Source organism: Rhipicephalus sanguineus, chromosome 9 (assembly GCF_013339695.2).
Source record: "Rhipicephalus sanguineus isolate Rsan-2018 chromosome 9, BIME_Rsan_1.4, whole genome shotgun sequence".
NCBI classification, from domain to species: domain Eukaryota; kingdom Metazoa; phylum Arthropoda; class Arachnida; order Ixodida; family Ixodidae; genus Rhipicephalus; species Rhipicephalus sanguineus.
The window spans coordinates 96,761,486-96,785,880 of NC_051184.2; the positions used below are offsets into that span (position 1 = coordinate 96,761,486).

General features: G+C 47.2%; 2 protein-coding genes across 3 annotated transcripts; one reads left to right on the plus strand and one right to left on the minus strand.

The window, feature by feature from the left end:
- Positions 1 to 14,672: 14,672 nt before the first annotated feature.
- On the plus strand, positions 14,673 to 17,504 carry LOC119406037 (uncharacterized). The gene is made up of 2 exons (XM_037672887.2): positions 14,673 to 14,904; positions 15,681 to 17,504. Exons 1-2 carry the CDS (start codon positions 14,884 to 14,886, stop codon positions 17,121 to 17,123), a joined length of 1,464 nt encoding a protein of 487 aa, XP_037528815.1. The 5' UTR covers positions 14,673 to 14,883; the 3' UTR covers positions 17,124 to 17,504.
- Positions 17,505 to 17,954: 450 nt separating this feature from the next.
- On the minus strand, positions 17,955 to 22,379 carry LOC119406039 (uncharacterized). 2 transcript variants are annotated; one of them, XM_049419288.1, is made up of 5 exons: positions 22,155 to 22,379; positions 21,925 to 22,071; positions 21,615 to 21,719; positions 20,992 to 21,099; positions 17,955 to 19,587 (listed from the first exon to the last, which is right to left on the minus strand). In XM_049419288.1, the coding sequence occupies exons 2-5, from the start codon at positions 21,989 to 21,991 to the stop codon at positions 18,449 to 18,451; spliced, it is 1,419 nt and encodes a 472-aa protein (XP_049275245.1). In that variant the 5' UTR covers positions 21,992 to 22,071; positions 22,155 to 22,379; the 3' UTR covers positions 17,955 to 18,448. The 2 variants fall into 2 exon arrangements, with proteins under 2 accessions (XP_049275245.1, XP_037528816.2); XM_037672888.2 differs by having other exon boundaries at positions 21,925 to 22,379.
- Positions 22,380 to 24,395: the final 2,016 nt, after the last annotated feature.

Consider the following 24,395-nt stretch of genomic DNA (forward strand, 5'->3'; position numbering starts at 1 on the left):
ACAACGACATCGTCCAAGTAGCACAAACAGGTGGAGCATTTAAAGCCTCTGAGCAGACAGTCCATCATTCGTTCAAAGGTGGCTGGAGCGTTACAGAGGCCGAAGGGCATGACCTTGAATTGATATAGGCCATCAGGTGTGATAAATGCCGTTTTCTCACGATCCATGTCATCCACCTGAATCTGCCAGTACCCGGAACGTAGGTCTATGGAGGAGAAATAGCGGGCACCATAGAGGCAATCGAGGGCGTCATCTATTCGAGGCAGAGGGTACACGTCTTTTTTTGTAATTCTGTTTAGGTGTCGATAATCGACACAGAAATGCCATGTGCCGTCTTTCTTGCGGACGAGTACGACAGGGGACGCCCAAGGACTACAGGATGGCTCAATGATGTTCTTGGCGAGCATTTTGTCGACCTCACTTTGGATAATTTGACGCTCAGTCGCCGACACGCGATATGGACGCCTATGGATAGGAGGCGCATCACCAGTGTTTATGCGGTGCGTCACACCAGTAGCTTGCCCCAATGGAAGGCCGCCGAGATCGAAAACGTCGATGTACGACAGTAGAACCCGGTGGAGCTCGTCAGTCTGCTGCGGTGTTAAATCAGAAGCAATCATCGACTTAATTGCGCTGTCGGGGCAAGTATTGGATTGGTGCTGGGCAGAGGTATCGGAAGGAGTGGCCACCGTGAAAGCATTCACTGCGTTGTCTTCTAAGGTGGACAACAATGCCAAAGCGATGCCTTGCGGCAGCGCTTGAGGTGTCAAGCTAAAATTGACAACTGGAAGGCACGTGAAGTTCCCTGCGACAGACAGAACGGTGTGCGGTAATGTAATGCCGCGGCTGATGAGGACATCGGTGATAGGTGTCAGTACATAGTCGCCGTCGGGAACTGGTGGTCTTGATACGAACTCGACGTAGGTCAGTGTTTGGGCTGGAAGGCGAGCATATCGGGCAGTGCAGGGGCGACTCGGCCGTGGTGCAGCAGGGTCTGTTATGGGCAAGTGAAGACGGAGTGTACTGGCCGAACAGTCAATGAGGGCAGAATGTGCGGACAGGAAGTCGAGGCCTAGGATTACGTCACGTGGGCATTTTTCAAGGACGGCGAAGAGAACAACTGTGTGGCGATCAGCGATGCTTACATGAGCGGAGCACATTCCAACGACAGATGCTGTTCCCCCGTCGGCAACACGGATGAACTTAGTCGTCGCAGGTGTGAGGACTTTCTTGAGCTTTCGGCGAAAATCAGTGGTCATGACGGAAAGTTGAGCCCCAGTGTCGACAAGAGCAGTCACATGCACACCGTCCACTTGTACATCGATAAGGTTCCTTTTCGTCTGTATGGTCAATAGAGGATTTTCGGTCAGTCCCGTTGATGCAGCGCCACCTCCAGGGGCTGCAATATTTAGTTTTCCGTCGAGGAGCGTCGTGGGAAGGCGGGCGAAGGTGGTCGGCGGGGCTGGGGAGAACGAGACTGGCGACGTTGGGGCGATGGTGAGCGGGAGTAGCGGGGATCACGCACAGGTTCCTGAGGGGCAAAGTGGTCTGGGCTGGTCGCATGACGATAAACGGGACGGCTATTGGGAGAACACTGGAAAGTTTGTGTAGTAGGACCCCAGCGACTTCTGCAATGGCGAGAAACGTGCCCAATACGGTGGCAAGAGAAGCAAATGGGCTTGTCATCATGTGTTCGCCATGCGGACGGATTGCGGAATGTTGATGGAGAGCCAGAGGGGAATGGACTTGGAGTCGTGAATTGTTGCTGGAAGTCGGTACGGGGAGGCGTCGAAATGGAGCAAATACCCATGCTGGCAATTTCCTGTCGCACGACTGCTTGAATTAGGGGCAAGGGGATTGAAGGAGAGTGGTCAGGGTGCGGTGGTGGCACTGTAGCAGGAGCAGCTGCTTCAAGTTCACGCCGGACGAGTCGTGTTAAGTTATCGCAAGTGTCTGGAGGACGATATGTGTCCAGGCAAGATGACGTCGCTGCGGTATTCGGAAGGCGCTGGAACTGATGTGAGATGCGTCTGCTTTTAGCCTGTTCCAGGCGGCGACATTCTTGAATGATCGCATCAACAGACGTAACGTTACTAAATACCAGCAAGTTAAACGCGTCGTCGGCGATACCCTTCAGGATGTGCGCAACTTTTTCTGGCTCGGACATGTTTTCGTCGGCTCTGCGGCAGAGTGCTAGGACACTTTGAATATAACTGATGTAGGACTCAGTGGAAGTTTGCGCGCGATTGGTGTTCATTCTTTGCGGCTTGTCGACGACCAAAAGGGTTTCCAAAAAGCTCACGGATCTTTTCCTTGAAACTGTCCCAGCTTGTAATGTCATGCTCGTGTGTGTCAAACCAGACGCGAGGGGTTCCGTCCAAGTAAAAGATGACATTCGCGAGCATGAGTGTGGGGTCCCACCTGTAACTGGCGCTGACACGTTCGTAAAGGCGCAGCCATTGGTCGACGTCGGAAACCCTCGACGCCCGAGAACACGCCAGGGTCTTTCAAGACGGGAAGCGTCACGAAAGTTGTTGCGGCCGCTGGGTTGGAAGGCAGGACAGGAGGCGTGACGACCGGAGTGGGTGCATTCGAGTCTTGAGAGGCCATGTTGAAAGCCGCGAGCGAACGCCCGCTGCGGAGTTCCGTGGCGAGGACGGGGATTGCACCGCTCCACCAAATATGTTACGGGGAATATAAACAGAGACTCGAAGGACTAGCAGCAGATGTATTTACAAGTAGTTCACCGAACAGCGCTGCCGATAGGAACAGCTCGCGCCAGTCTATCCTATTGTCGTCCTTTTCTTCGTCTTGTGGACCACGATGCCACTGGTACGTAGCAATATTAATTGTTGGGGTTTTCCATCCCAAGACCTCAATATGGCATTGATGGACGCAGTAGTAGACAGCTCCAGAATTGTCGATTACCGAGGGTTCATTAACGTGGACCTAAACCTATTATCACGGGCCTCTATCGTTTCACCTGCATCGAAGTGACGCCGCCGCCGCTGTCGGGATTCGATATCGCGACCTTCTGGTTCAGCACTCGTGCACCGTAACCATTTAGCACCCCTGCGGGTCCACGTCATGTTCACGGCGCTAATAGGGACCGGTGGCGTACTCGGAATGGTGTTGTTGCCGTGAAGGTACTTTTACGCCGTCTTATTTTCTTACTGCTGCGACGCACTACTGTGTTTTTAGTCACGGTGTTATCTAAATGAATGTTGTAGATCAAACTTGTTGCATCAAGGCTTCCGATCAGTTAGAAAAAATAACCTGAAAACGGTATTTTGCCTACTTTTGCCAATGTAATGCCTTTTTTTTTGTTTTAAACAGCACATGGGACCACCCTGCTAAATACCGACTGAAGCAAAGAAAACTTTCCAGGAACGTTCCGTGGTGGTTACAACGGATAGACTTTCCAATAGGAGATTGGTTCTACAGACCTAAACCACTATAAAAAAATCGTACGAGATAGTTGTCATTCCAAGAGTAAGGACGTTCTCTCCGGTAATGTAAGTTGTAAATTTTTCTACAAAATAAATTACCTACTTTCCATCTAAGTTTACCGTTCGGCTGATCAGTGCTGATCCCAGAGTGTCGGCATAATTTGCCCGGCGCAATGGCTTTTTCTCGAGGCTATACAGATCAACCTGCTTGATATTAGGAGAGATAGAGAGATAACATTTATTTACACTCGTCGAGAATGACGGGGGAGGAGGCTTTGGCCTCTGCCCCCCTTCATCACTCTAGCAGTCGGCCGGAATCCCTTGGGACTCGGCGGCGGTCAGGGCGAGACCGATGACTTTACGTTGTTCTTCGGCGTCTTGGCTGAGTTATAAGGCCTCCCAGGATTCAACGTTTCTGCTTGGATCGTTGTAACAAGAAGAAAATGACTTTGATGCATCATCAATGCAAATTGTCTCTGGTAAGAAGAACAATGACTTTGAGCGGGTCTCATTGTTGCTTAAGTTGTAATTTGTAAACAACTGGAGCAACATGCACTTTCCAACAAATAGTTCCTTGCAGAAACCTCATGAAATAGTCAGTAATTGCTCTTGCTTAATTATAAGAAAATAAACCACATTATATTACAGCAGAAGGCAACGCGACGCTCCACACCCATTGATAGACTGGCGAGCCGCAAGTGCGTACCCGCAAGTATGATGCACTCGTAAACTTGCTAATTGTTTGCGTGAAAATGTCGATGACCTCAGACAGCGCGGTGGCTCAAATTTCGGACAGTGCAGCCTTCGAAAAGCATTTCAACAGGCGCTATCCTTCTCTCGTACCGTTCTTTTGATCATAAAGGCCAGGGATGTCGAAACTATTTAAACGGCTATCGGGGGCCGAACACCAACGGTCGGCACAGTGCTAAACATCTGGCGACTGGAAATGCCGAACGCTCATGCACTCAAGTTGTTGGACATTTGTGTCTAAGCGTCGCGTTGAAACAGCCACAGCGTTTTAGGAATTTTAATCGGCTGGTAAGGGTTTGAAGGCCTACGATGTTGGAGCATACCGGCATAGGTTTTTTAGACTTTTGTAGGAACGTATGACCGCTCGTGGGTTGTGTATACAACCTGGTGTAACTTAGGTTGTGTTCGTGTAAGATAACCGTCTTCCGGCATTCCTAAATTTTACAATACGTTTAATTATCCTTAGTTAATTAATTATGCTTAGTTAGCCCTCGTCAGTATCGTGATTTTATTAGTTGTATTTTAGACAAGAGGGTGTGCACTGAGAATGGGAGATACGCATGCGATGCGCACCATTTGGATAGCTCGCGGATGTTTTTCGAAGCGCGAGCTGCAAGTTTAGTATTGAAAAGCATTTTCTTATCTTGCGCTTTTAGGGGTCTCAATGATTTCAAGTATTTCGCAGAACGTGGGCGATACAGTATTGCAATGCAGATACACCTATGCTATTGATACTTGACGGTGCTATCGAACGTGCGACAAGTGTTGAGGCAGCCACCCTTGGTGCTCGAGTGTGCGAGAACGTCAACGTGTTTTCGTGTGGCAGCGCATAGCCTTCAGATTTGCTGCATACAACTATCCGCACTGAGACATAGCCGTCACTGTTCTAACAATAAAAGCGGCTGCTTATTTACGCTTACGAGCTTTGTTCCGTAAAGGCAAGATCTATTATTCCCGTTCTCGAAAGAAATTAAGGACGCGATTACTGGGCAGCCCGTGACAATCGGGCGATAAGAACGTACTGTTATAATCGGCAATGCAAAGCGCGTGCACTGACCAGTGTAAAAGGAGCCTGCTTATGGGCGCTGCGGCTCTCTCTCTCTCTCTCTCTCTCTGGCCTTCGCTAGCCCTCTCGTCTCTTGTGGGCTCTTGTGATGTAAAGGCGGTTTTCTAAGCTTTTTTAAATGCGAATGCGTTTCTTAGTCGGGCTATGTGAGGCATCCGGCGTTGTCCGCGCGCCTCTCCGCTCTCACTCCCTCTCCCACAGCAACAGCTGCGGGCGCGCGCGCTTATCCTCGCCCCTAGAAACCGGAGCAGGTGGTGCGGGCGCAGTAGCGGAGAGTGAGTGGAGAGGAGGAGCGCACTCTGGCGTGTGAGGGCGCTCGCATCCGAGCTCCCGCGTGTGTGGAGAGTGTGTAGGAGAGGGCAGGTGCAGTGCTTCGCCGCTCCTTCTCTCGCCGTTCGCTCTCTCTCCTCCCTGCGCCACCGCTTCAATGCAGTGCGTTTGAAACGCGTTTGTAGCGTTTGTGCTGTCTTGGCACAGCCTGCAAACAGCGCGTTCTAAACGCGCTTGTGCTGCGTTGAAGGCGGTGGCAACATCCCTGATGTGATTACGAACGCACGTAGGAAGCGTTCGTTGAAAGAGGCGCCCAAAAGAGAGACACTTGAGCGCGTCGATTTGTCCAGCTTTACGCCATTAAAATTACTACGCCGTGTACTCTCGGCGCAAGAAATGCATTCGCATTTCCTCACGATTCCCTTCGGGGAGGAGGGGGCATTTTTTTTTGTAAAATCGCCGGCGGTATAAATGTAAATGAAATGCCTCTTCCTCTTCGAATCAAGCTCCTCAAGAGTCATCTTCGCCCGAAAATGGGTGCCAGCCTCTACTCCTCCTCGGACACATCAGTACGTGTGTATTTCTTACTTTCACTGAAGATCTAAAGTTGTGCAGCAGCAAACAGTAAGGAACTGCTGGAATCTATAAAGACGCTGCTTAGCACGAAGACTCACCTTTGAACACCAAAGCTGTTTAGCAAACCGTTCCTTGTGAGTCTATAGCAGAAAACTATTATCATGTTAGCCAGTATGTGCCACTGTAAGGCTACCTGAGAACGAGTACAGAGAGGGACAGAGAAAGAAAGAACGAGAGAGACAGAACGAAAGATATAAAGAAAGAGGAAAGCGAAAAATTCTTGCCGAAAACGTTCTTCACGAGGCGGGATTTTGGCCAGCGTTCCCTCGATCCGAAGGCAAGCGTACTAGCCACTCGGCCATCCGGGCATGCTAGCAGAGAACAGCATAGCCTAGTACAGTATAGCGTAGCAAAGGGGTGGGAAAGGGACGTGAGCGTGAGGAGGAGAGATGTGGTGGTGTAGAGGAGGGAAAGGACGAAGGGAGAGAGTAAGGGGTAGCACAGAAAGAAGGAGAAAGAGAGAAACAGGGAGAAAAGAGCGCAGAAACAAATAGAGAGACAGAGAACATCCACGAAAGAGAGAGAAGAAAGAAGACACACAAAAATTCGGCAGATCCCACGACTTGTGGGAATCGGTTTCATGCGAAGCAGTCAGCAAGCATTTGCCCATGCTCCATTTGTTTAGTTTGAGGCAAGCGTTGCAAGGTGGATCGACATGTTTTTTTGTAAGCGTAGTAGTTTTGTGGGCATCGTGGAAGTACCAGGAACGTCGACTACACTGGCCTGTAAAGGGTAACCTATGGTCTGACGTAGCGTCAGCACTCACATTAGTGCACAGACGTGAATATTATCGAAACTGGGTCCACTTCACGGTGCGATGATGTGAATATCATGCTAACATTCGTTAGCGTGTTCCTCCGGGGTCGAGCAATGCTTGGATATAGCCTGCTGAATCATAGGGATACAAATGCAATAATTATTAGACATGTGCGAAAGCGTCCGTCACGGTGGATCTGTGCTCGGCTGCTGACCGGAAGGTCGCGGGTTCAATCCCGGCCACCGAGGTCGCATTTAGGTGAGACGAAATGGTAGAGGCCGGTATAGTGTGCGATGTCAGTGAATGTTAAAGAACAACAGATGGTCGAACAGCACACAGCAGCATACAACAGCATGCGAGAGCTCGGGCCCCTAAAGCGCTCCACCTAAAAAAATTATGGCTCTAATCCACGCTGTGAACGCGGCTGGACAGCGAAGCTCTAAACGACACTCAAAACGATTGCACAGTGCGACGTCGCTTGAATGGTCTTCCACATTAGAATCGTGCAACAGTGTGATTGGCGTCTGACCTAAACCGGGAGCGATGGCCAGGAAGTGCGTCTGATTTTGCAGACCGGCCATGAATGTTTCGTTGTACATGCCTGACTCAACGCGTTCATAGCCATGACGTATTGTTTTCGGCCATCGGAGTCGTCGCGTCCATCAGCCTCTTGATCTCGTCTAGCCCCCCTTCGTCAGGGAGACGTTGCAAGTCTCTGGGTTGAAACGAATGTTGTTGAACTTGTAAGCGGACTCTGGAGAAGAACGTCTATTAAATTTAGAATCTGCACCCTTGAAACTGCTGAGAGAATTGTATCTTTATTGCTTACGCTGAGTTCCCTGGGCCCGATGTTCTTCCGTGGCACGAGCACGACGCCGTTGTTCAGAGTGTCGTCTCTGCTTTCAACGCTCCTCCTCGTATGCACGTTGCTCTTCAGGAGTCATCACTATAACAGTGGCGTAGCCAAAGGGGGGTTCAAACCTCCCCCGAAATTTTTCAGTTTTGCTTGCGTATATATACATGCACACATACAAACGCACGCACGAACACACATAAAGTATGGTTGAACCCCCCCCCCCCCCGAAAAAAATTTCATAGCCCCGTCACAACTGAAATACAATGTCTTACTAGGCGGGCCCTTTTATATATATATGTAATGTAATAACGTCATGTGCAGAGTTACAAACTGTGCTGTCGGGAACCTGCGCTTTAGTGTATATTTCATATGGCTATTGACGTCAGGCCGCCTGTTACATGGGCCTTATCATCCATCGTGCGGTTTTGATGCTTGTTTTGTTGCTTTTCTATTGAAAGAAATACTGAGCTGTATGCTGCAGGCCAGATGCTTTTTTGCCCACGCGCGTTTTTCGCCCACGCGGAGGAAAACGTTGGGGGGTTAACAGTACACAGCTTTGCTGTGAAAAAGAGGATGACCTTATCTTTAGGTTGGGCGGCACCATGCCACCGATTTCCCGCGGGGTGGGTGCCCTCTCAAACAATTATGCACTTCGTTCTAGCGAGCACGAGAACGCCAGCGCGCTTTCACCTACTTCAAAGGTAGGTGAAACAGGTGCCACAGCAGCGGTGGATGCTCGACTATTTCACGAAGGCTGTTGAGCGTTGAGGTACGCCCAGGAGCCTTTGCAGAACATGGTGGGGCCATCTTTCGAGATGGGTACCCATGAACAACCGAGCGCATGGTTGGTATACTGTGCCCGCGGAAAAAAACGGTGAGTCTCCGGTCGGCACTGGGAATGGAACCCACGCCTTACCGGATTGGAAGCGGACGCTCAACCATCTAGCCACCTCTGGGCACTTCGTCATTGTGCCGTTCGCATGAGTAGCAGCGCAGCAGGGGCGTGAGAATGGATGAGATATGTGGTGCTGAGCGGTTCTGCAGCGATGGCTTTTCGAAGCATGCGCGGTCTACACGGACTGAAATGCGCAAGTCGCGTTCGCTTCTAGTCGGCGCCAGGCCCAATTTAGCCGCTTGTTCTCGCTACTCCGTGAGTTCTTCCGCTGCTGTAGCATTTAGAAAACCCCTCTTCTCGGTGCCATTTGCGCCGCTACGTGGGCTCGCAGGTTCATTTCACAGCGCTATGGGCTCACTAGGCTTTTGCCTTGGCACTCTTGGGAAGTTTGCAGCATCCCGGTATCTTGTTTTCTGTGCGAGCATATATTTATTACTCGATGGCGACATAATTTACATTGTCGACAGTCGGAGGTGTGGCGACAGTGGGTACTAATGTGTTTAGAACACTAGCTGTAGGATTTAGAGTACGGCGTGGAATCTATTGTGGGAGTTCTGAAAGCCGCCTCGTTAAATGAATATGAGATGGGATATTGAAATGTGTGCTTGTCACAATTTGTGAATGCATTAGAGCACTCAGTGCACTTTTATATGGAGTTGGCACGCCGTTTCGTACTCCTCATGGAGCCGAACTGCATACGCAATGTGCTCTCTTTCTTATCTGCACGACCACCTTACGCCCTCCGTTGTCTCTCACGATATTTATTTTTATTTCTGACAATTTTCCAAAAGTCACAATTTGCCATTCAGGCATTTTCTGTAGATATCACCAGTACGATTATGCTTCTATATGAGCACGTCTAATAGTGTTTTGGAAAAAAAATGTAATATGTCTATCACCTGTAATATTTGCCTATCACCTGCTCCAACACCCGCTTCCCGTTTGGTGATTATATGCCAGAGTCGAGTGCACGTCAGAATACGGTTGAGTGATCCTAACGGTGAATGTTAACAGCAGGCAATTCATTAAAGGGTTTTAGAATGGGGCACCCAAGACACTGCGTCCCCAAGTTGCGCTGTGTAGGCTGCTCTTGTGTTCAGAGGACCAAGAGTGTTTGACAGTTGGGTTAAAAACGATCGATGTTGGGTCAAACGCACGGGACGCCAAGCGTGGCCAAATGAAATTCATGCGAGACGCGAGCCGTGCTGCGCGGTGGCCCGCGCTCTACATGCGTCGTCTCGCTGGCAACACACGCTAGTTTTTTTTTTTATTTTTGGGTCTTGGGACGGCGCGAGCGCTAGAGCTGAATAGTGGCTTCCTTTCTACGCATGCGCTCTGGCGGCTCGCAAATTTCTTCCGCCCCATATCTCTTTGGGTTCCGAATTCTCACTCTGTAATATTTCATTCATTGATTAAGCTAAATGAAGGGATGTTAGAGGGTAGGTACCACAATCGGACGTAAACCTGACACTAAAGTGACTGCAGCATGAGCTTTGAGTGCTCGTAAAGAATGCTGCCAGGAATTTGGACAGGGAACAAGCGTCTTACAGCAAAATAATTTGAAGTTTGAAGTATAGAAGCGAGCCGTCCTTTTTTACCGGTATCGTCGCAAAACCATTAGCAAGACGCGATGAGAGAGCTACAAAATGAGTGACGTTGGAGATGTGTACGGCAGAATGATGACCGCGATCACGTGTAGCATGAATCCATGACAGAGCCCAATATCAATGGATCAAGAAAGTCAGTTTCACCGCAAGGGTGAAGCAATGAATGCGATAGCAAAAAATCATAATTTTATAGGAAGTGAGTCTGGCAGCTAAATATTGTGGACCCCATCTCGCGTAACTCTGCAAATCCCTGGTTAAAGAGCATACGGCCGCTCCAAGGAGAGATGCTCTTTCCACAGAGTCTCAAAACGTTCAGAGCGCAGCCACCTGCTGATGGCTGCCGAGATAGCTCGCGCGAGCGATCGCGACCGTGCCCTTTGAATCAAAGTTCAAAGGTGCTGGTCGAGTTACAACCCTCCCCCTCCCTTCGCGTGATCTTTGAAGATGGACGGGGCGTTTGCTTTCCGCGTCGGCGCCATAACTTCTCTCGAGCGGGTAGATGTTATCGCATCCGCCCTCCGAGCGACGGTGATGGGCCGGCAACTTTGATCTCTGCTGTAGCCGTGTTCGTCGCTCCTGTTCGCGTGCGTTTACCCGGGGCAGAACACAATGCACGTAGAATGTTATCAATTTGGACTTTATAGGGGAGATGACGGCTACGGTAAAACACGCCGAGAGTGTCCGTATAATTGCTATGTCTATAAACCGAAACTGTTTTCCAACTGCACTTGCTCGCGTCCAGGTGGGCGCTCATTGTCGGTTTTCCTTGACTCCGATAGCAACAAATACATAGTCTCGTTGTGGATGGACGCAGCTGCGCGTTTTGGTAGAACTCGTGCCCAAAAGTGGAGGCGCACGAGTGAATTGTATCTGTACGGCACGTGTTTTCTTACGTTACCGCTTTGGTCGTCCACGTGGTATTTGCGTGACGTGATACTTGTTTTCGCCGCAATCAGATGTTTTCTGCCTCTTGGCGTGAGGTTTCGAAATATTGATCGAAGATTTTGGTTTCTGCACTCCTTGAAGTTCTGTACACTGCCCGCGTATTGATTTGCACGTCTTCTGATTGCAGTGATGCAATTACAGCAGAGCTGTTATCGTCAAAGTTTGCCTTGTGTCATAGATGAAAAATTATCGTGATCGTGAACCGGCACGTGCTCGACGACGTCCTCGCATTATGTACAGTCTGCAGGGTGTTAACAAGAGCTGTGCTGTAATCCACCCTTGCGCGACTTAGTGGAAGCTGCGCTAACTTTTTGTCTGTGGCACAACCATTGCGGTGTAGTTGCCGCTGGACACCGTATCTCTGTGGCGAATCTGCAACGGGATTACGCAGAAATATGGCAGTTGTTCTTCAGTCAGTTGTTTTCTCTCAGCACTCGAAGCCGACATTTCCGCAGCTGCCTCAGTGCTTGCACCAAAATGCCGGAGTGCTGCCGCTACCCAGGTGAAGGTAATGCAGTCGCGCTGTGGCGTGACTAACTGTCCCATCATTTTTGGTTTTCCATGTCGTTCAAGTGTGTTAAGCATCGTTACCACTCGCTTTTTTCTTCTTTGGGGAGCTTTATAGTTGTGCCATCCTTACAAATTATGTGGTGGCTCGTTTTAGTTTCTGCCGATCTGGTGCCGACTGCTGTGATATATTTCTTGGGTGTTTTGGGTTAAGACATTTAGCTGCTGCGTGGCCTGTGTCATTCACTTCTTGATATCTGCCATGAATGGCATTGAATATGTGGGAGTGTCTGGCTTGCGACGGTTATCGCCTCGAACATTATTGATATAGTACTTTCTCTAGTATTTCAACTTAACCCGTTGACGGTTTGTTTCTTGGTGGGCTTACCTGGCTACCTGTGACAGTGTTGTTGTGAGTTGTTGTTCGTTACAGTTCTGCCACAAACTGATGCCGATCTCATTCGGCGTGTTGTTCATCTAGAACTTCATTGCGATTATTCACCTGTTGTTAATCAAGCTCAACTTCCTTTTCGCATCACTGTCATTTGCGTTCTCCGGCTCGATCTTGTTCCCACAGCTGTACGATCTGCGTGTTGACTGTTTCACAACCGGGATCACGCTGTACGTTTGTATTGTGTTTTGGAGCTGTGGAAAATGCAAATCTCGCGTAGCTCACCTGAAGCTTATGTGGCTGCTGGTGTTGCACGGGATTTGGCATTTGCATTGACCTGGATAGTTTCCTAGATGGAATACGACATTTTTTCCCTAAATGAATGTTGGGCTCGGGGTGATTCCTTTTACCTCAATTGCGTTATAGCTGTTGCTTTTTTTTACCTGTCATCTGTGCTCCTCACTGGAGGCACTGGCGATGATTAGTGTTCTTCGTACGAGGTCTCTTCATTTTTCTTGAACATTGGGTGCTGCCGGCGTCCTGGTTCCCGATCTCATACACGTTCTCTAGTAGAACAAAACGCACCTTCACGAAAGGACGCCAGGGAGCAAACAGCCAATAAGCGAAGAGAAAGCACCCCGTAAGAATACGTCACGAATTGATCGTCGCCTGGGGGACCGTATAAGTAATTCAGAGATGTTTACAACACGTGAGGAAATACAGTATTTAAGCTGAATATCATTTTACATGGACACTCTTTTTCAACCTTTAAATTGAAGAGCGCGATGGCTTTAACAACTCTTGTGTGGTAATGTCCTGTATCATGACTCGAAAATTCACGAGACGTTTGGTGGTGGCGCTCGAGACCATTTCTGCGAACTGTCGGCGCAGGATTTAATTAAGCCAGACACAAAGCAGGCTAATTCATTTCTCTGGCGCGGTATCTTACGTTTCGATTCCAACATCCGGGGACCGCTGTATAGCCGTTCTATCGGTAGGGATGGTGTCTCCCTCCGTCTTTTGCCCGACTCGCCGGGCATAAGACAAACTGATTCGGAGGGCTGCCTGTTACGGTTGCTGTTTGCATGTCTGACCGTCACACGAGCCTTCACCAATTCTGTGCTGCGCGATAGAACGTTCTATCAAAGGAAGTCCAACACAATCCGCACCTGGAGTGCCTCCCAAGCACACGGAACACGTTATCGTGCTCTCATGCACCTGGGTGGTGGTGATGATTGGGGATTGTTTGACTTTCAATGCTTGCAGATGTCGACCGACGGAGGAAACAAAAGCTGGCGTTGGCCCACTTGAAATCATTCGGTGCATACATGAGCGGTACGCTTGTATGAATGGTGTCTTATCTGTTCTGCTATGTAATAAATGCATTTCAGAAAGGAACCCCCGACGAAGAGAATGAGTGCCTTAGATCAATTGCCTAGCGTGTGAGCACGCTAGTTTGAACGTCGTGTGTTCGTAAGCTCATCTTTCCTAGTAAAAGTTTCATTTGTGTGTGGCTGATATCGCGAACAACACCTGGGAGGCTACGCTGCCCATCGCATGCCCGGAGGACCAACTCTGTGCAGTCCGGCGGACCCAAGATGCCACGAGGACTCAATGTCTGGCCACCACCTGTGGAAGAGGGGTTCCCGTAGGGCTAGCCTCCCGGCCCCCGCCTCCCTTGACCCCAGCAAGGACAAAAATAAAGTGTCGTCTCTCTCTCTCCCGTGCTTCTAGGCGATCCTGTTGTAATATTTCATGTGGGGCGAGGGCGGAATTGAAATCCGTGCCTGCCATGTTTCCTCCTTCACGCGAGCGTGCGAGGTGCTTGACTGAGAATATATTGGAATGGTTGGCTTGCCTTGAGAATGATGCTCGTTAGACTTGATATTAGTATGTCCTTCGTCATCATAAACAGCCTTTTAAGGCCAAGGCTGGCACTTGAGTATATGGAAGCGACTTCCTCAGTTGCTGGCCACACCGAATGGCTGACCATCACGGCCCTCTCTGACCTTGTCTTCATGATTTCGTTAACCAAATTAATTAGGACATTAGACGTCCCACACTGCTGTGGGATTCTTGGGAAGAGAGAAGTTACAGACGAGTTCTTCGTTCATGTTACGTTGCTTTTGGCGTTTTGCCTTCAAAATGCACATTTAAAGCTGCCACCAGTGTGGTGTGTTTTTGTCATAGTGGTCAAGAGGAAGTTCTCGTCCAACTCCTCTTCCATCTCTGTCGTTGACGATTCTTGGCTATAATTCTTCACTGGGATCTCTGAGACGGTGCGTGTCATTTGTTGCAGGTGCTTTACCGGCAGCCGCCTTTGCAATGGGAATCCATGTAAGTCATGTGTATCAACCTCCCCTCAGCCAGTGGGCAGCAGTAAAGAAGTGGAGTCACGCCAGGGCCGTTAGAGGTAAGAAGGTTGAGCGGGGGGGGAAGGGTGGTGAAGTTCGAAAAATCACTTAGAGGACCCTCGAGCGTTCGCTTTCAAGAGTACAACGCGATAGCGCTCTCGGAATTCGTTCGCATTGCCTGCTCAATAGACCTTTCCAGAAATTCGAGCGCGCCGCCTGTGGCGGCCGCAAAGCACTGTGGGAAGCCGGAGCGCCGGCGTGTCGTCTGCTCGCGGAAGCGTTGGCTCGCCTCGTTTGCAGCGTGCGAGCTTGCGGGCGTACGAACGCGTCGTTGCAGGTATATCGCTCGCGATAACCCTGCTTCAAACTGCACTCACCGAAGAGGAACGGCCAGAGCAACATGGATAATAGCCAGCAAAGAGTAAGTATTCCTGATTTCTTAATGACCCGGGGAAATGCTCACGTACCCGCGAAAAAGCTCATTGAATCGAAAACTTTGTACGGCTTGCGCGGCGAGTCCCCCGCGCTTCGTTGATCGTGTTTTCTAGTAGCGGAAGTTATTCTCGCTTGTTTTAATGTCAGAATCACCACACAACTGCATTATTAGTACGTCGTGCTAGGCACTATGACTCGTCATATGCTGCCGCGATTCGCAGTACTATGGTACGTCGCGCGTGATAACCGCTGTCGGAAATCGCCCTAATTAATGGATTCGAGGCCAACTACGCTGTGCAGGTTGAAGTAATAATGGCCTATTTAAAAAGCTGCGTGTTAGAAAACTTTGCACTTGCGACGCTGAGAGTATTAGAAGCTAGCCACTAACACGTTCATAATAAGGACATCAAGTGAGTGCTGTTGGGTGCAGAGACAACGTAATCGGGGCACAGTGTCATGTGACATGAAGCAAGAATATTCTTCACAGTCGACTTCTCTGCAGTTGTTCTCAAACAACGTAAAAGATGCTGCCTCTGGGTCATGTCTGTTTTAATTCTCAATCGTGAGTTGGAAATGTACTCAAGAATTTCGGACCCGATTTCGCAAAAGGCCGTGACTTCCGAGTTAACAGCGTGAAGGAATATATAACAGAATGAACGTTCGTGCGCATAATTTAAACAATATTTTATTTTACAGTTTAAGCTCTATTGTTTCATTACAGTTTATTATTATGCTAATTTAGTGATTTGTCTTTAAATGCAGATGCCCCTCCAACCTGTGGACAACATACAGCTGTTTCTGTCACGTTTGCCAAAAGGGCCTTGGACGAAACAACTGAAGGACTTACCAAAGGGGTTTTCAGAAGAAAAAATTCTGCAACATGAGCATTCTCATGGTGCAAATAAGCACTCAGTATCTGGGTACAGAATGTTTAAATCTGAAAAAGTTCACGAAGTACTGCTGTGCAAGGCTGTTGATGGTGAAACAGTGGTGTTAAAAGCGATGGTGGAAGCCTCATTCAGCGTGGGAAAGTCCTACAAGGCTGCTGCAGCACTTACATCAGCTGGCAACGTGAAAGAGGCTGGCTGTGAGTGTCGTGCCGGTGCATCTGGTGTGTGTAAACACGTGGCTGCCCTGCTTTGGTTCATGCTTGATATGAAGCGTTCCCAAGCTCCTTATGTAAGAGACACCGTAGCATGCACTGAAAAATCCCGAACATGGGGAAGTGGTAGTAAAGATGCCCATGTTCGCAAACTGAAGTTTTCCGACCTGCAGTTTGTAAAGCACCTGCCAACTAAGGCAAAGGTGCCTGTCAAGCCGAAGAGAAATGTTCCCGTAATTATGAGTGAAAGTGACCTAAAGGAACTTCATAAGGGGTTGCAACATAACAATATAAACATGATGCTTTGTCAAGTATTGGAAGAAAATTGTTTTGTGCCTGTACCTTTGCCAGTCATTAATGAAAAACCACTGCTTCCCACGCTTCCACTGCGGTTGCCAACCAAGATTCTGTGGTCTGAATACGTGCCAACGAGTTATGAAATTGGCACTTGCTCGCTGACATTGGAAGAGGCGTGGGCCCTTGAAGAAGCTACTAGGGCACAGAGTAACTCTGCAGCTTGGGCCTTTGAGAGGTCAAAGCGTTTAACTGCATCACACTTTGGGGACATTATGTCACGCCAAAAATTACCAGATGAAAAATTCTGCAGCAGGGTTTTTGGCACAAGCCATTTACAGACTAAGCACATGGCTTTTGGCTTGGAAAATGAAGAAAATGCTGTGCATCGCTACTTGAAAAAGAAAAACTCAGCAGTCAGTGTATACCACTGCGGCCTTTGTGTAAACCCAGGCGTCCCTGTTCTTGGTGCTACACCAGACCGCGTTGTTCAAGAAGGGCATAGCTTCGGCCTGCTTGAAATAAAGACACTTGCTGCATCTAAAGACCGCGGAGAACATTTAGAAGAAGCAATAGCTGTGGCCCCATTCCTAAAAAATGGCACACTTCGTCAGTCTCACAAGTATTTCTACCAAGTACAGGGACAAATGGCTCTATCGGGACTAGTGTGGTGCGACTTTGTGGTAGATAATGGCACAGACTGTACTTTCCAAAGAATCGAGTTTGACCGTTCACTGTGGTTGGACAAGATGATGCCACGGCTTCTCGAGTTCTATCAGAGCTATAGGAGGCACTCTGGCAACATATAAGTGTCCACGTGTTTGAAAGACATCCATAGATACTTCAATGCAGAGACTTCTTCTATTGTTTCATGAATGTCTATGGTCCATTCCATTGTGCTGTATTCTTGCACATCATTTTGTCAATGCTGGTGCTAACTCTTATTCCCAAAATGTGGGAGCATGTTATTCTTCATCACTTACCTGTTTATCGTGGACATTAATGCTTTGCCTTCAATAAAAAAAAAGTCATTTTCCTCCAATGAGCATTGACTAATGAGTGTTGTTGATACTACTACATCTGATTCTCTAGCAGAGAAAGAACTACAGCAACCTAATAGTCATGTGTTTATTTATCCACAATTCCACATTTTCTCTGCAGTGTACTGTTGAACACAAGGTATTGCAAAAATAAATGGCTGCCTATGGAAATAGGACTCTTGTTTTAATACTAAAGCACTGTTCACCAAAAGAGAGAAAAACGCGAGCATTGAAAGCACCATGTTTAACCATGGCAAAAAAGTAGCAGGTGCATGCATAAACTAACAGAACATGCCGAGCGTAAAAAAAAAAACTGGTCAGCAAAACAACTATCACAGCATTACATGAACTGCTATATCACAGAAGGAACCATAAGCTCATACAACATGTGCTCTTTTTACAACAGTGCGTCAAATCCAACATGACTTGACTAGATAAAGTTTCAATTGGCACTGTTTGCCTTTACACGGGGAACCTAAAAATGAGATGTGTGAAGCCAAAATAAGTGAAGCATCTATGTTTATGGTGAATAAATGGTGGATCAGACTGAAAATAACCAAGTAATAGACAGCAAAATAAACCTTGGATATCAGTGCAATAAATAAGTTCACTCACATAATAACATGACGTGCTTCATGTATAAAATCAGTCCCATAATCACAGTGAATGAGAACACAAACATCTCAACAAAGGTCAAAATTAGCTACAGCATACACAAAAATGCATATCCTGAAGTATCATCCAGCAATGAAGAAGCATGCTTCCTATTATGCACTGATGAATGCAGATGTGAAGAACAGTGAAGAGCCAGAACATTCTGCCAAGACAATGACTGTTCTCACACACAGGTTATCTCTCATGTTGAAAGTAGGCTCCACGCTTAAGTCTGGGTGATAATAGAAACCAAGCATTGGGCTACAGATACGTAAGAGTTGCCATGGTGGTACAGTGGTTGTGTTCACGGCTCCTGACCTTAAAAGATCAGGCACCGAGCACTGCGACCACTGTACTACCAGAAATTATTATTATTAGATATTTAAGATTGTCTGTTTATGTCCGATGGCATATAAAATGTAGTGCAACTAGTGTGCACCTCATTCCCGTACCACACTGCACTGACGATCAAGCAAAGGCTCATGAGTGAAATGGTTTAGATAGCAGCAAATCTTCCAAATTTTGTTAAGCTTGCATGCCATGGCATTAGGAAAAACGCCGTGAAGTATCCTATACTTCTTTACCTCTCGGATTACACGTTCCACATGGATCCTGAGGTTTGCAATGCTTCTTGTTTTCTTCTCATCACTAGCTGACAACTGTTTCCTACCATTCATCATGGGTGGTATGTTCAACGATACTCCAAGTTCTTCTAGATCTTGTCTGATAAGAAATCCCCTGTCTGCCATAACGCTATCACCGGGCTCCAGAAGGTTATACAATCCACTTTGCCGTGTTATTTCTCTGTCGGATATGCGACCTGGTGATAAGTCGGACACAAATGAAATGAAACCATTTGGTGCAATTCCAATCAGTCCCTTGGCAGTGTTGTGGCTTTTGTAGGTGCTAAATGTATCACCTTGGACACTATAATCGGAAGGAGCTTCTATAAACAGTTCTGTGCAATCAAGTATCACCCTCGTTGACGGGTACAGTGCCTTGAAGGATTCTGGCATGTTAATGGACACTGTTTGACGTGACGGCCAGATTGTAATCTGAACAAGAATGTCATGCAGAAAATCTACCCAATATGAAAACAGATTACTTATAGTAGATGAGCTTACACCAAAGCGGTATGCCAAATCTTCCTCTAGCAATCCTACTCGAAGTCTGCATAGAATGAGAAGAAGCTGTTCTCTCACACTGAGGAGGGTTCGTCGACCAGTATTTGATGTCTTTGTTACTGCATGCTTAGCTTCTATAAACTGCACAAAGAACTCAAATCGTGGCAGTGAAGTGAAACCAGTATAAAACTGCAGCCATCTTTCATCCTTAAATACTTCTTCAAAACTTGTGGTTCCTTTGGTAGTGCTCACTTTTTCTTGTGCCCGCTGCAGCTTTTCATTGTGAAGCCTGCTTTCCAACTCTGTTAAATTAGCTGCAAGGTGGCTGTTTTCCTTCTGAAGCTTGTCATTTTTCTCCTGAAGCTCTCTGCAGGTAGTAAGCAGTATTTCGACTCTTGCCTTGTAGAGAACAGCAGCCTCAGATACTGGCCCGACGGCGTATTTGTGGTCCCACTCTGAATATGAAGAAATGCACCAATATGGGTAAGCATATGCACACAGGGATACGAGCAGCAATGCACAAAACAACCGGTTATATGCAATACCAATAGTGTAACTGTTAGGGTTGGCAGGTGAAAGTACCGCATGGAATGTACAGTGCAACACCTCATTATGGAAAGTATAAAACAGTGTATGCAGGTACCTCAAGATTGAGCGTTGCATGTTTACTGGAGTTCGCATCAAGACTGACATCTATTTCAAGAGATAAAAAATGTGAGTATGTAGGACGACCAACAAAGAATCATTATTCAGCAAAGCGCTGCAAACTCTACCGCCAGTGCTCAAAAGCCAATATTCGTCGGTGTCATGGATCAGCAAACTCACTCATGAATCGACTCACTGAGACTCAGATCGGGCTGTGAGTGAGTTTGGGTAAATCCGGGTGAGTAATACTTTGGTGAGATCGAGTCCGAGTGAGCCCAGTGGAGGAAAATTTTAGTGAACCTGAGTCCGAGTGAGTCCAGTTGAGGATTAACTTGGTGAGTCTGAGTCCGAGTGAGCCCAAAGTTCAGACTATATTTCTTGAGTTAGTCTGAGTGAGCTCCGCCTTTGACTGCCGACCTATGGTCCTACATACTCACCTTCAGCATCGATTTCAGCCTTAAATCAGCTTACACTTATACTCATGTGTAATCGTACATATCTCAACACACTAGCGTTCATGCGCCACCTCAATATTTATTGATCAGAGGCGTAAGTTTGGGAGACGGGAGGTGGGGGGGGAGAGGGGTGCAGTGACCTTCCTGAAAAACTCTTCGACGGGAATTGTTTTTGTAAGAACACTTCATTTTAGCTGCGTATCTTATCAGAAATGTCTTTAATGGAGTAAAACCACTGATAACTCGTATTTGAAGGTACAAGATCAGAAGGCATGTCGCGGAGCAGTGATTATATACGAGATATTGGCGTTAAAAGAGCTTTGACACCATGATAGAAAAGGCTAATTATACGCTAATGGACTCATGAGTCAACTCACTCAGGCTCTGGTCAAGCCGTGAGTCTGGCTGAGCAATGTTTATGAGTTTGAGTCCGAGGGAGTACAGCTGAGAAAAAGTTTAGTGAGTCTGAGTCCGAGGGAGCCCTCAGAGCAAAATAGTTTCTTGAGTGAGTCCGACTGAGCTTCAATTTTTTTGCCGACCTATGGTCAGTGCTACATAGAATAATGGAGACCAATGATAGTGGGTCTGATCAAACCACCAGTACGTAGTTTAAATCGTGGTTGGTACTTGGACACTTGCCTCACAATGCAAAAAAAAAAAACACTCCTTCATGTGGTCTTCATATATCATAAACTTCAAAATCACTCTGTGCTATTATTGAAGGAAAATCCATAGATTATGTGCTACATTAAAATTTACCTTTCTCATGCTGTGGCTCTGCACCCATGACTTCAAGGCGCTCAGGTGATCCGCTACTTGTAGGAAGGGCAGCCGACGAGCATGGCAGAGCACAAGTTGATGAGTCCTCTGTAAACAAAAAAACTTTTTTGGAGTGGTTTTCAAAACTATTGCATGTCATCTAAAGAACAAATATGCTGAATTAAAATAAATTTAAAACTTGCACTAGATTTCTCTACATGCCAAGCTAATTTGGCACGTGAAAGTTTTAATGACACCTTTTATCTCGTTATTGTGGGTAACTTGCGTACTATTTAAAAGACATTTTTCACTATATGAATTAATATTTGTACAACACAGAGACACGATATCTGTGGCTCATTTTAGTGCAAAAGCCTTATTCTTTTCAAATGTGGAAATTGACCGTCGGCGCCCCATGTCAGTGGCGTCAACACGAGTGATGCAAAAGATCATCATCAGGTGAACCACGTTTGGTGCTGAAAGCTTTCACAAGGAGACGTGGGAGGATATCTGTGAAAGCAACGCCTTCCATTCTTAACTGCTCCTGTCCTCACACTACCCCTGCAGTAAGAGAGCACTACGAGTGATGTTACTAGGCCGTAAGGAGCGCTAGTACTGTATACCTTGCGTGGTCCAGATTTCGACCATGCTGCCTATGGCCTGTTCCTCCTCTAAAATGACGTTGGTAGCTCCTCCACTGCGCGCTCTTTTTCGACGTTTGGCAGATGCTGAAAGGAAAATGCAAGAGATTTATTACAGTTCTAGAGATTAATAGGACTTTCTGAGGGCCTAGTTGGTGCATACTGACGAAAATTATTTAGCGCAAGCAAAACGCAGCACACGAGAGAGACCTGTGTGTCTCTCGCGTGTGCTACGTTTCGCTTGGCTAAATAATTTTTTTCGTCTTCTAGAGATTAGTTGATGCGCACTTACCGGCTTTTACGGGCAGTCCTCTTTCCGCGTACGTTCGATGCGGAAAGATAGTAGGATAGCGATCCATGTACTGTTTCCGTCCTGTCCGATTAAAATGAGCTCCGCATATCTTGTGGTGCTTCGACGGCTGCCACAAAGAAAACCGCCCTGCGGTGCCTCGGCGATTAATTCTCCTAATCCATTCTTTTCTAAGAGCATTGTCCTTCGGAAAGCAATGAAACGAAACGTACGGTGTCTTCCGCGTGTTGTTATCACATCCAGGAACACAGCACGTTTGTCCGCCGCCTTCCTTCTTCTTCGGCATGTTCGGTGATGGTTCCGGCTATTTGTGACAAACAACACAGTCTAAGGTGCGTGCACGAAAGTCGGAGAGTCAAGAAGCAGCCGTTCTTTCACTATAGCAGCACATGACGCGAAAATGACACCCACCAAAACAACTCACGGCGCGCGACGAAAGCAGGCGTACGCGGGAAAGCGTCTATTCCGCCGGCCCGGCGCTCCGCTCTCCCATAATGCCCCAGCGCCGATCCACCAGGGGAAGGCGCGGCGCTGCGATTTCTGGAAAGGTCTATTGCTAGCCTCGCTTCGCTTCACTTTTGACACCTCTACTGTGCCCTAAAGGAAGGAACGGCGGTGAGCTTATCACTGGCCGTTTGAAACTGTCGTAGAATGCCTATTGCAATAGAGCTGCCAACTGCCCTCTTCGTCATAATTCTCCCTTTCGCGATTTGGCGAAGTACCCACTACGCGTCGGCAAAGCAACCGCGCACCTGTGCAGCTGTCCACATAGTTGCTGCTGTTGCTGCTCGAGTCCTGATATATAATCATGCCTAAACGCTTTGTGACGAGCGGGGGCCAGCACTATAAACCATTCCCTCATTGCGCAATTCTCATGTTTTGATGTCTCAATTTCTATGGAAGCGATAGTGCTTCTATGGAGCGAAAGTGTTTACCCCACGTGGTCAACATTTCCGAAGCCATCTACTACGGTGTCCCTTACAATCATATCGTGGTTTCGACACGTTAAACCTTAACAATTTTTATTATTGTTATGTTTGACGCCTGGTGCTAATCTACGTTTCTCCCACGCAATATTAAATGCGGTGGGGAGACTCCTCGCATTGCATGGCATTCGCGTAGGTTTTTTTCTTAAGCAGTTTTTATCAATGTCGTGGCTGTGTGGGTAGAACACTTGCTTTCCATGCAGAAGGCCTTGGTTTTATTCCTACTCCAGCCGAACGTTATTGTAATTATTTCCATCTATCTGGCGTTTTTGCTCACGGACAACGGCTATTTCTTGCTTACAAGCAACGACGGAGACGCCGGAATTTCTGCGAAACGAGCTCTTTAACGCTGCCGCGTTAAAATTGGTGAGCTAACTGTTTCAGTGATTGCTCTTCCCGCCTCTCATGTATGGGTCGTTTATGAAGGCAATTCGACGTCAGGTTAAGAAAAACATATCGACACTGACGTCCAGAATGACTGAAATGTGGAGTTCTTCCTGCGCTAGGTTTTAACACGCGGCGACGGGGTTCCTGTAAACTGAGTGATATAAAGTGTATATATTTACAAATGTATTATTGGGTCATCTTTAATGCTCTTCTGTTTTATTCTAGTTGTTATAATTCGTATATCGTCTTGAGTTCTGGATTCCGTATTTCCTTCATTATTACTCTTTTGTGGTCTGTGAAGTGGAGAGCCAATGATTCTTCGAGTGGATCTAATCTAAAGTTGCCAAAGTCAATGTCTATGCATGTTCCTCGGGTGGTTGTTGGTTGTTTCCAGTCATATGAAATGCATCGTAGAGCGTATCGAGAGATTACATACTGCATAATCCAGTCGCTGTCCATAATGTCTACGTTGAAGTCACCGACAAGTATAAAGGGTTTGTGCTTGTACTTTGTCCCTTAATCGTAATCGCAACATACACACTTACGTTTCGCCTTAGAGGTGGAAATGCCGCGGACTTCTACTAAAGTTGTCTCCGACTCAAGCTCTTACGAAAGCATTTCTTCGCGGTTTCTGGTTGAAGACAAACTATCAGGCACGACACCTTCCACATCCCACTGTGCACATCCTTCAAAAATGTGATAGCCAGATTTGTTGTTTTCGGGAACATAGTGCCTTTAATTATTATTCGATTTCATTTTTATTAGGATATTTCAGGAGTGTTTTGAGTGCTACATATCACTTTTACCTGCGGCTTGATAGTCGTAATCGTAGTCGCAACATACACATATATGTTTCGACTATAGCAATGGTTTTCTATATATATATATATATATATATATATATATATATATATATATATATATATATATATATATATATATATATATATATATATGTGTGACATCGGACAGTGAGAGTCGACGACAAAGCTAGCTCCTAAGGTGCTTCGCCCCTAAAAGTGGAGGTAGACAGCCATGTACGGGCCGAGCCGAATGCGGCCCGCGGGTGGCCTTTTTGAG

Excerpts from the sequence above, each read along its gene's own strand:
- LOC119406037 (XM_037672887.2), top strand. The coding sequence starts at position 14,884 with ATGGATAATAGCCAGCAAAGA. Across the intron at positions 14,905-15,680 it reads TGGATAATAGCCAGCAAAGA|ATGCCCCTCCAACCTGTGGA; the intron begins GTAAGTATTCCT and ends CTTTAAATGCAG.
- LOC119406039 (XM_037672888.2), bottom strand. The coding sequence starts at position 22,228 with ATGCCGAAGAAGAAGGAAGGCGGCGGACAAACGTGCTGTGTTCCTGGA. Across the intron at positions 21,720-21,924 it reads AGGACTGCCCGTAAAAGCCG|CATCTGCCAAACGTCGAAAA; the intron begins GTAAGTGCGCAT and ends TTTTCCTTTCAG. Across the intron at positions 19,588-20,991 it reads AGAGCCACAGCATGAGAAAG|AGTGGGACCACAAATACGCC; the intron begins GTAAATTTTAAT and ends CTTCATATTCAG.